Genomic DNA, 11,732 nt, shown 5'->3' with positions numbered 1-11,732 from the left:
ATTATTATCCTATGATCATTTCCAAACAAACAACTACTTTAGTGTTGCAAGTGAAAAAAAAAATGGCACATTTTAGTGAATCAGGGTAGCCATACACTTGGGGGAAGGATTCCATCCCCCAACCAGTAAACATTGGCCCTTACAATATATATATGTATGTGTGTGTGTGTGTGTGTATATATATATATATATATATATATATATATATATATATATATATATATATATATATATATATACACACACACACACACACATTGCCAAGGGTCCTTTTCCTGCTTTATTATATAATGTATAGCAGAAATCTGTCATTGCCTTGACTTTGTTTTGCTGCTAATTGCCTTCTGTTAATAGAAATACAGTTGCAATGTTTGTTCTAGTGCATTGGAGAGAGCTTCTAAGAAAGAGAACAGCTCCTCTCATAAATGATGAGGCCTGGGTCACCTATATAGCACACAGTGCCAACCAGTGTACAATACCAAGGTGTTTTTCAATAAATTAACAAACACAAAAATTAATCAAAAGTCCAAAGATGATACCCTTAAATAAAATTACATTACAGAACATTTATTTGCATGTGCACGGTTATTTTTTTTTCAATTATAGCTGTTTTATTTCTGGGGGGAAAAAAGCAATCGTGTCCAATAAATATTTTAAAGAATGCATGCACAACATCACTGTTAAGTGATAAAGCGGGCAAGAAAGAATACAAAAATTCAGTTCCCTTTTACAAAAACCGCTTCCTAAATTCTGAAACGTTCTTGTGGCTTGTTTTTTTTTAATGAATATTTTTGTTCTTTTTTTATTTAGCAGCATCAGCAGCGTGATCCCCTGTTGTTCATCACACCTTTTTGCCATCAGGAATGAAATGAGGAACTAGCGTTGGACCCTTCCTGGTGCAATTCAATCAGCCCTTTGAGTGACAACTCAGAAATTTGGCAACAGTAGAAAAAACATCCAACCAATTTGGCTCTGGAAAAAATCATATCAAACCTTGCGTATCTTTCAGCATTCATCAAAACAGACAAAAAAAGGTTTCCTCTACTTTCATAACAGCAGCCGATTACAGCTGTGGAAGGACAATGAGCAGTTGAAATCATTGGCCTGTTATTGTCTTAACTGGGACTTCGTCTGTCGTCTGTTGATTTCTGTAGGGGCCGAAAAAGGAAAAGGGTTTAATTTGACACAATACAGTTGGAATGAATACCTTTTCGAAATGTTGGAAACCACATTGTTGTCTGCACAACTGTCACGTCATACTAAAGCCTTTGACACACAACCATTGCTTTAATAATATAAAAAAGGTGCTCTGGCAAATAAATAATAAACAGATTTTCCAGGATTCGGAAACTGAAGAATTATTCATTATTTTTGTCTGACCTACTTGATTTTTACAATATATTGTTTCTGTCCTTGGGGGTGAAGGGTATCTGGATTGGGCTTTAATTGGATCATTATACTGGATGGTCCTGAGGCCAAAATAGCTTCTACCAGCCCGGTTCTTTTTGGACAGGTACCACACAATAAACATCCATAAGAATATAAGAACATAAGAAAGTTTACACACGAGAGGAGGCCATTCAGCCCATCTTGCTCGTTTGGTTGTTAGTAGCTTATTCATCCCAGAATCTCATCAAGCAGCTTCTTGAAGGATCCCAGGGTGTCAGCTTCAACAACATTACTGGGGAGCTGGTTCCAGACTCTCCCAATTCTCTGTGTAAAGAAGTGCCTCCTATTTTCTGTTCTGAATGCCCCTTTATCTAATCTCCAGTTGTGACCCCTGGTCCTTGTTTCTTTTTTCAGGTCGAGAAAGTCCCCTGGGTCGACATTGTCAATACCTTTTAGAATTTTGAATGCTTGAATCAGATCACCGCGTAGTCTTCTTTGTTCAAGACTGAATTCAATTATTTTAGTCTGTCTGCATACGACATGCCTTCTAAACCTGGGATAATTCTGGTTGCTCTTCTTTGCACTCTTTCTAGAGCAGCAATATCCTTTTTGTAATGAGGTGACCAGAACTGAACACAATATTCTAGATGAGGTCTTACTAATGCATTGTAATGCATTGTAAAAGTTTACTTCCCTTGATTTAAATTCAACACTTTTCACAATATATCCAAGCATCTTGTTGGTCTTTTTTATGTCTAGATGAAGACATTTCTGAGTCAACATAAACTCCTAGGTCTTTTTTCATAGATTCCTTCTTCAATTTCAGTATCTCCCATATGATATTTGTAATGCACATTTGTATTGAACTGCATGCACTAAGGTACCCACTTAGGAACTAAATGGGTACCTTTGTTAGCAGACAACAATCATTGGTTGGTTTCAGGACTGGACTACCTTATAAGCTTGCTACTGTTCTGTGGAAAATGTGTCTGTCAGTCTTCCATCTTTCACAGTTGTTAAAATAAATTAAATACTAAACAAAAAATTGCCTAAGGGCATGAAGTAGGCATTTGGGAACCCACATCCATTATTTTTTTCAATAATAAAGTAGGTCAGCTTAAAAACATGCTTATGTGTCAAAGACCATTGCTCAATAGCCATTACTGCTGTTCAGTAACCTCCCTCTCCCCACACCCCAACCCACAAGTCAATTCCGTTCTATTTTAAGTAGATGTACACCTATAATGAGCAACTGCATGTCAACAAGATGGCTCTCACAAAAAGAAAGAACTACTGTCTTTCTCAAGATTGGTCAACACGCTCTATTGAAGGTGAAAATATACAAGCATTGTTGTTTTGTCACTAAACTCTAGATTGCTGTCCTCTCATAGCTTACATCAAGAGGCTGTCACATACATCATGGCTGACACACTTTGAAATAAATAAACGCGGTTCAGACTGGATTTGGGGCCTCTGTCCTCCTCACCTCAGACACTTGCCATTAAGTTGCCAAGTCGGCAGCAATAATAATTTATTTTTAGTTTTTTTCTGTTTGTAGTGAACAGAGAAGGACTGAAGTTTGGTATTTCATCATGTCCAAGTCCTGTTTATTCAATCGCCAGGTCCTGATGGAGCCTGGACTTAACTAATAAAATACTTATGATTTATGTCCAAATCTAAGCTTTTTATTGATTTTGGTAGTCTAAGACCAGGTCTAAGATGCAGCACTTGGGGATGGACTAAATTGAATGGAACAATCCTGATTTAAGTCCAAATCCAAATCCTGGTGTTTGAATGTCCAATTCCAGGTCCCAGATGGTATATGTACTGTAACATTCAGAGGCTTGGACTTGGACAACTATATAAAGTGTCATTCTGACTACCTAAACTTCATCATTGTTATTATTATTATAAAAAATGTCTATGACATGCAGTTTAACAACTGGTTACAACACAGACATGTCGGTCAATAAAGGCCCTCCATACATTTGCCACATAAATGTAGACCAGTTGGATCTGAATTTTGACATGGATATGGACCTGGACTTGGAAATCGAAATACCAGAATTGAGTTCATCTCAGTTGATTAGAGCCCCTCAAGCTTAGTTTCTCGCTGGTTCACCGGTCCAGGCCAATGAGCAGTCGGCTTCGTTCTTCCTCTTTCTGGCTTTCATTCTTGAGGTCGGCAAAGACCTGGGTAAAGTAGTGGGCATCGGAGTTGATCTGCAGCATCTTGGTGCTCATCAGGTTGATGATGGACAGGCAACGGTCCCAGAAGGTCTCCTTAGAGCTCTCTACCAGGAAGGGTTTGAGCGGGTAGGAAATCTCATTGCCCATGTAGGAGTAAGATAGATAGAGACAGGTGAGCAGGACGGCCTGCAGTTCATGGTCGGTGGCCACTTCAGAGGAGACAACATCTCGACAGAGCATGTAGACAAAGACCACATTGGCAGGCGTGATGAATCCCTGGTCTTGCCAGCCCTGGAGAAGCAGGGACCGATCCACACTGCGTAGCCACAGCACTGGATCTGTAGGGGACAGGTGCTTCAGTCGGTAGCACCGCCTGCAGAGGAACTCACCCAGGCATCTCAGGAGCTCACTGGTGGAAGCTTGAACGATTACCCTTTTGGGGGTCCCTGGGGCAGTGTTAGAGTTGGAAACGGGTGCCTTCTTGACCGAAGATACAACGTTGGTTGAAGTCTTGGATCCCGGGATCTGGGCAGGATCCTGGGCAAAAGTGGATAAGTTGGCACAGGAGAGAGACTTCTTCAAGTTCTCGTTGTTGAGATGGGTAACATTATTTTGGTAGGCGCTGTTGGGCTGCACCTTCTTGGAACTCTTTTTCTTTGCTGAGACAGCTACGATTCGCTTCCAGGGAAGAACGGAGATGATTGAGCTCCTCTTGAGGTTCTTGTCTTTCGCGTTCTTGCTGTTCTGCACAGCTGTGTAGTGGCCAACAGTGGCTGGTCCATCTTCAAACAGCCCGGCTTTCCTGTAGCTGGGGGAGAGCGAGAGTACAGTCCCCATGATACCAAGTGGCAGAGGAGCAAATCTCACGAGAGAGGGGTAGCTGTCTCACTGCTTCAAAGCCCTGGGGCAGCTGTCTCACTGCTTCAAAGCCCTGGGACCCTGGCTATGAGGGCCAGCTCTATTATGCATTCAAACAGGGTTGAGTGGTGTAAATGAAAATGGTGGTGCCTGTCTGTGCAGTGAAAGATGAAAGATAAATGATGAAAGATAGCTCTCCTGTGTTGTGAGCTGAAGGCTGGCAGTATTCTCCACTAGGGGTAGTAAAGCCTGTGGAGAGGAGAAGACAGGTAGAAATCACCAGACAGGTAGAAATCAGAATGCCCATAATATTGAGCTACGATTCCTGATTCATTAGACACAGCCAGTATGCATTTTTTATTTATCTGTAATTAATCTGTTTGGTAACATATAGATACTTTTGTGACAATTTCTATGTATTTGTATGATCTATCTCTCCATCACTTTACAATGATAAAAAATATATTAATCTGAAATGCAATTAAACAGTTTGTTTTAAATGCCTGAATACACTGACTATAAGCTGTACTTAAATGAAAATGGTTCTATCCTTCATCACATTTGACACACTTTGAGTGCTGTCCATATAGCCAATTTGTTTTAATTTACCAGGTTTTTTAGTGTGTATAGATACAAATATTTTGCAATAAACCATGGAATCTGTGAATATATCAATCTATCCATGTATCTGTCTGACCCACAACTCCCTGCTTTGACCTAGATCAAATGCAATCCAATATGAGGATCTGTCTATCTGTCTACACAAAAACCTACCAATCCACCTGTCTTTCTTTCTGTCTGCCATTTGGTCTTCAAATAAATGGTCACTGGTAAAAACAAAAACAAAAATATATCTATCTATATCTGTGAAAAGTTACCTGAAAAAAAAAAAAACTTCTAACGACCTTCCTATGTTGGGTTAATAAATCTTATGGAGAGAGCAGGAGGGGACCGAAAACATACAGTCCACTTTAAAGAAATTCAGATTATTTCAGCACAACAATAAAATAGCTTCACATTCCAACTCCGAATCTCATTGCCCATCAATTCCAGTCAGAATATGTCTAAAACACACATAACACTGTGTCAAAACAACCTCGTTTTATGCCTTCTGTACCTATTTTAACTAACATCAGACACCCATACTGCTGTTACTATTATCGAGGCTTCTCTGTCGTTTACTCAGCATGCCAGGCACTCAGCAATTCGTTTTTTTTGGCTAGAGCGCAATGATCTCAAGCAGATGGTGGAGCGCGCTTCTACATAATGGTAGAATTCAAGCAATTTACCACGCTGCTCTGACATTACCTTATTTCAAGAAATCTACAGTAAAAACCATGTGATTTCTGTTACTAATTTGCATTTCCGTTTTGCCAATTCTAAGAATTGGAAAGGCTGGACCTATATTTTTTTTTTAGGTGATAGGGGAGGTGACTGTCTCTTTGTATTTTAACTGATATCGTGTTGGACAGAAAACTGGAAAGATTCATTTACAGAAAACCCTGCTTTCAAATACAATGTAATTACGCTGTGTTTTTATAATATTAGATGTCCCTTTGTTTAACCACCTCACTTATTAATTTTATGACGCCAAACATCTTATATGATAATTTTAATCATGGTCCTAGCTCTGCCGATATATTTCAATTCTTTATTACACATTATGTATTGCTTTAATTGTCACCAAAACCTGATTTAATTGATATTATGTGAAGCAATCAAATATGTAAATCTCGAGCTTTTAATCTAACAGCGTACAGGTTACCTGCTGCTACATATTCGTCTCGTTTTAAAACAATAAGCAAGTAAACAGAAATATCAGTTAAATATGGCGACTGGTACATTACATGTATTTAAATAATAAATATATACATATCTGCTTGTCTCTATTACTCTATTACATGTTTTTGCCCTACCTTTAAAACGGGTGTCGGTCATACAGAAAGGTATTTTAAAATAATAATAATAATAATAATAATAATAATAATAATAATAATAATAATAATAATAATAATACATGCAAGCATATTAAAACACGTCTTCTTCAAAAAAAATGTGCCTAGCACATTATATACTGAGCCCATCTCCCCGGGGCCAAATTCTCAAACGTTAATGCAGATGCATCAGCCCTTGAAAGAAGACGTACATAAAACGAGACAAGTCTTACCTAATCGTGATGGATTTAGTTTTTTTGGAAATGTCGTGTCCCATTTAAATTATTTCTGTTTTTCTGTTGTTTTTTTTTTTATGTATTGTATTTATATATTTCTCTTTGTATTCTGCCTGGGTCCTGTTCAGCAGTAGCGGCGGCGCTTCAAACTGTCAATGGTTACTGTCCAAGGTTCTGAGCTCGCGTCTCAATACGTGAAAATGCTGTTAACCAATACGCAACAATGGAATTTGAAACGTCGCCGCTTTTTCAGTGTCTGCTTTTTTTGTATTGACAAAAACATGAAATTATATATATATATATATATATATATATATAGGATTTTCAAAGATTTATTGTAATCCGTGTTTTTTTCTTCTCTTATTTTTGAACAACACGTACAGAATGCTGAATAATGGTAGCATGCATTAAGGGTTATATAATTACAAGTGATGACTGCAAAATGCTTACTTTTCGTTGCTTTTTCAGGTCAGGACAGCCGCAGTGCTAGTTCAGGGAAGCTGGTGCGCAAGTTCCTCAAGGGTTTTTTCAGCTCACGGTGGAAAAACAAATTCCCCTTTACAATAAAGAATATAAAAATCCTTGCTTTCAAAATTCCCCGTTCTGGGAAAATCCAGAGATTTTATGGAGCGTTGCAGTAATAACAAACAGCTGTGTTCACGTCGATGCTGCTAAACGATGCCTGTGGTCTGTGAGAAGGGGTTGGTTATGTATTAAGATAGCTGGCGGTGGTTTGTGAGCTGTGTCAGTGCTCAGCTACGGTTGGCGGCGCTGTGATGTTGCCTGTGTGATCTGTCCGCTCGCTGTCCTCCCCGCTCCACTCCAGCACCAAACATCAACGATCACTATTCCAAATAAGGAATCTCGTTAGCATAGCCTGCCCTGCCCATTCTTAACCACTGGCTGGCTTTGTACTGAAGTAATACACACATAAAAGCGATTTTTAATCCACATTCTTTTTTGAAAGATTAAAAACAATAGTGTCATTTATGTTCATAGCTATCAAGGAAAAAAAACATACAGATAGGAACAATTGAATTAACGTTCTGAGTTTTTTTTATTTGTTTTATTTATTTATTTATTTATTTATTCTTTTGGAAATGAAAAACAACTATATAAAATAAATAATGGAAAAAAAAACACATATCTGTTTTGTTGTGTCTTGTGTGGCAAATGTAGCATATTATATAACACTGTACCCTCCACAAAGAAGACATACATTATTTCTTCTCGTTTTTTATTTGAAGAGCAACCAAACAAAATGTTACAGATGTATTAGATGTTTTTTGGATCTATATTTTATATAGAATACTACTACCACTATTACTACTAATAATAATACTCCAACATTACGTATTAGTGGTCGATAATATTAAGATTGCCTCCCTTGTCTGTTGTAACACGATATACATAATTATCATATATGCTCTAAGAGTTGACACTGAATGTAAACAACCCCAGGGTAGGTATTGGTTTGACATTGATACATTACAGTAGCTGCCTTCGCAGATAGGATAGTGTTATAAATTACATAATTAATAAGATCGGTTCATCCACGAACGTTTATGTTCCTGTATCTCCGGGTCGCAATAAAACAGACCCAACCAAATACAAGGATACTGCTGGGAAAAATGTACATTAACTACAGACCCTGTTATCGAGAAGCAAACGTATCCGACCACGCAAAATAAGACTATCCCTTTAAAAAGCCTGGCGAGAGGACTGCAGCTGTTACCTGCGCCGCTCCTTATTAGGAGAACAGTTGACAACACGGGCTGTGCGAGACATGAGCACTGTAAACCCGAGGGAGCCGTGAGCAAAATAGTGACAGAAAGGGGCGAGTGTGGTCTTTGACGGTGTTCATTGTTTTTATTATATTCATTGTGATTGGTTCTGTTTTTGTTATCGACTTCACAATACAGTCATAAAAAGACAGATGTTATTGCAATCCTGCCTAGGACAAATGTACTGCAGTGTTTGAGTAGTACAGCCCACTGCAGTAAGCAGTTATACACAGGGAACGGGGTTATTATGCCTGCAATATAATTACAATAACCCGCCTCATGGCAAAAGTGTTGTCTAAAATAATGCAGTATATTTTTAAAAAGGTGCATTGAGGTAGCTTTCTTCATGAGTTCTGATTTAAGAATATAGCCGGACAATCAACATGGTGAAAAATGAGCCGTTGTTCCCTTCAGTGTATTTCTTTATGACGCTAACCAGCACCATATTGAAAAGTACACCCCGTTCTTTTTGAAATATATAATTGATTGCTTCACATGTCTTAGTTGATGTGTTGACTTTGGTAGAGAATGAGCTAGAACATTTTGAGTGCAGTGCCTGGTGTTATGAAATGATCGGTGTTGTTTAGATATCCTGCATCCCGTCCAATCTTTGCATCCCCCGCCCTTTGGGTCTCTTCGGAACTCCTTGCTTGCTTTCACTATGAGACAGACCGCAGGGAGATTTGAATACGAACACGTAATATTGTTGTGTGCTGTTTTTATTCCCTTTTAAAATATAAAAAACATAGAACACGTTTCAAACGAGTGCTGTTTTTTTTTTTTGGTTTGTTTTTTTACAAGTAGTCTAAAATATAAAACATACGTATTAAAATACGTATTTACCTCACTTAAATACAGATCATTATTTACGTTTCAAACACAGTCGTTTGAATCAAAATAGCTTTAGTGCATTCTCTTGATGTAAAGTAATCTGTTGTAGTTTAATCATATTATTATTGTTGTTGTTGTTTTTTTGTTATTGGTATTATTATTAGTATTATTATTTTTATTATTATTATATGGGTTTTTTTTGTTCAAACAGTATATTTAAAGGATCTGACTAAATGTAGTCATTAATTATAGATAGTGTAGGGTTAACATTAAATGAGAAAGTACTTCAGCTTATTTTGTATTTGGTGGTTTTACGGTTAATTTCTTGTGTCAATGCAATTACTTTTTGGGAAACCCCAGCTACTTCTATTTTGGTATCAAATTGCTATAATACTTTGTGTACCCGAGCTTTCAAAATATAATGGTAACTCCGACATACAAACTCGCAAAAGAATGGTGTTGCACCCCATGAAAGTCTTGATGCTAAGAATGGTGTTGCACCCCATGAAAGTCTTGATGCTAAGAATGGTGTTGCACCCCATGAAAGTCTTGATGCTAAGAATGGTGTTGCACCCCATGAAAGTCTTGATGCTAAGAATGGTGTTGCACCCCATGAAAGTCTTGATGCTAAGAATGGTGTTGCACCCCATGAAAGTCTTGATGCTAAGAATGGTGTTGCACCCCATGAAAGTCTTGATGCTAAGAATGGTGTTGCACCCCATGAAAGTCTTGATGCTAAGAATGGTGTTGCACCCCATGAAAGTCTTGATGCTAAGGAGTAAATTCAGCAATGTCTATATTCATATTCATTGGAGTTATGAACCATTATATGAGGTAGCATGCTGTACAATGGCCCTGTCCAAACTACATAACCGATCTGGAGAACCGTACTCGAAACCGTCTAATTAATCCAGCTCAAAGCGTCCACACTGAAGTACCGTTTCATGTTTAGTCGGGCATAATGCGTACACACATTAGAATAGTTCGGTTACAGTACCTAGCAGCGCAATGAACAGTGGAAATGAATATGATATGTTACATACATTAATTTGTAGATAGTTGTTTTCGTCAGTATTTTTATTTTGCTATCGTTTCACAAAGCTGTAACCGTATCACACAAACACATACAGCGCTTTCTTTTTACACCACACACCCAAACCGACAGTTTGTTTAGAACTCTGCTCCAAATCAACACACGGAATCACAGGGGGGTTCCAAACAGGGGGAGATTCCAGGACGGCACTATTAACATGCATTTCATTGACCACACTATTAACATGCATTTCATTGACCACACTATTAACATGCATTTCACTATATCTAAGGTATTACTGTCTTCCCCCATAAAAATAAACGTCTCCCAAACATTTACACAACAGTATCTTTAGGCTACTTAATACTTAATATCTGATTTACTAATCTTTACACTTTCAATGTTCATTACAGCAATTACATTCATAAGAACATAAGAATATATGCTTTGTATCCTTTAAGAACATCATTATACACACCAAAAAATTATATATCTATATATATACACAGTACATACAAGTAAGGATTCCTTTTTAGATTCCAGTGGAAACTGTCCATTATTATTAATTTCTTAGCAGATGCCCTTATCCAGGGCGACTTATAATTGTTACAATATATCACATTATTTTTTACATACAATTACATTATTTTTTACACATTATTTTTACATACAATTACCCATTTATACAGTTAGGTTTTTACTGGAGCAATCTAGATAAAGTACCTTGCTCAAGAATACAGCAGCAGTGTCCCCCACCAGGAATTGAACCCATGACCCTCCGGTCAAGAGTCCAGAGCCCTAACCACTACTCCACACTGCTGCCCATATCTTCATGTCTTCATGGTGGCGAGGAGTTCCTGAACTGTGCCATTTCTGCACAGTTGTGGTTTCCATGGTAAATTTATTATACCTGAGGGCTCATTTGAAGGAAAATACCTCACAGTGACATCATATAACTATTTATCTACTTTATACTGTTGACTATAGGATAATTTACTATAGTAACTATTTACTATAGGCTAATTTACTATAGTAATAGAACTTTCCCCTTTCTTACTACTAAATGCTTAACAATTAAAAGTTTCAATACAAAATTAACATAAGATTTTTTTTTTGTTCAAACAGTATATTTACAAGGATCTGACTAAATGTAGTCATTTATCTACCTAACCGTAACCCCTAGGTAACAATACTGATAATAAGGAAAGGGTGTAAAAGGATATTGCAGCAACTGGTATGGCACTGGCAGTCCTTGGGATGCATCCACAGCATGGACAGCTGGGCTCCAACATCTATAACGGACTTCCTAGTTGATCATAGGTGAAGCATTGTGGTGCTCTTCTCTCTCTGGTAGGATAAACTCTGCTCTCTTCTGATGATCCTGCTGCTGGTCCCTCCACATACATCTCTATCCACATCTGTGGCATGATCCTGAAAGTGCGTCTCAAGGTCTTCTGCAATCTGTTGATCCTCATCA

General features: G+C 37.8%; 1 protein-coding gene across 3 annotated transcripts; it reads right to left on the bottom strand.

The window, feature by feature from the left end:
- Positions 1–580: 580 nt before the first annotated feature.
- Positions 581–7,436, bottom strand: LOC117433260 (cyclin-dependent kinase 5 activator 1-like). 3 transcript variants are annotated; one of them, XR_004548909.3, is made up of 3 exons: positions 7,058–7,436; positions 3,452–4,686; positions 581–1,148 (listed from the first exon to the last, which is right to left on the bottom strand). XR_004548909.3 is itself a non-coding variant. In XM_034055372.3 (2 exons), the coding sequence occupies exon 2, from the start codon at positions 4,414–4,416 to the stop codon at positions 3,508–3,510; it is 909 nt and encodes a 302-aa protein (XP_033911263.1). In that variant the 5' UTR covers positions 4,417–4,686; positions 7,058–7,436; the 3' UTR covers positions 581–3,507. The 3 variants fall into 3 exon arrangements, 2 of the variants coding, with proteins under 2 accessions (XP_033911263.1, XP_033911264.1); XM_034055372.3 differs by having other exon boundaries at positions 581–4,686; XM_034055373.3 differs by lacking the exon at positions 7,058–7,436 and adding an exon at positions 6,605–6,865 and having other exon boundaries at positions 581–4,686.
- Between the last annotated feature and the right edge of the window lie 4,296 nt (positions 7,437–11,732).

The sequence above is a fragment of the Acipenser ruthenus genome, chromosome 33, assembly GCF_902713425.1.
Source record: "Acipenser ruthenus chromosome 33, fAciRut3.2 maternal haplotype, whole genome shotgun sequence".
Classification (NCBI taxonomy): domain Eukaryota; kingdom Metazoa; phylum Chordata; class Actinopteri; order Acipenseriformes; family Acipenseridae; genus Acipenser; species Acipenser ruthenus.
Note: the sequence above shows the minus strand (reverse complement) of the source record. Positions and strands in the feature narration are given on the sequence as shown.

Bases quoted from the DNA above. Each gene is read 5' to 3' on its own strand.
- LOC117433260 (XM_034055372.3), bottom strand. From the start codon at position 4,416: ATGGGGACTGTACTCTCGCTCTCCCCCAGCTACAGGAAAGCCGGGCTG.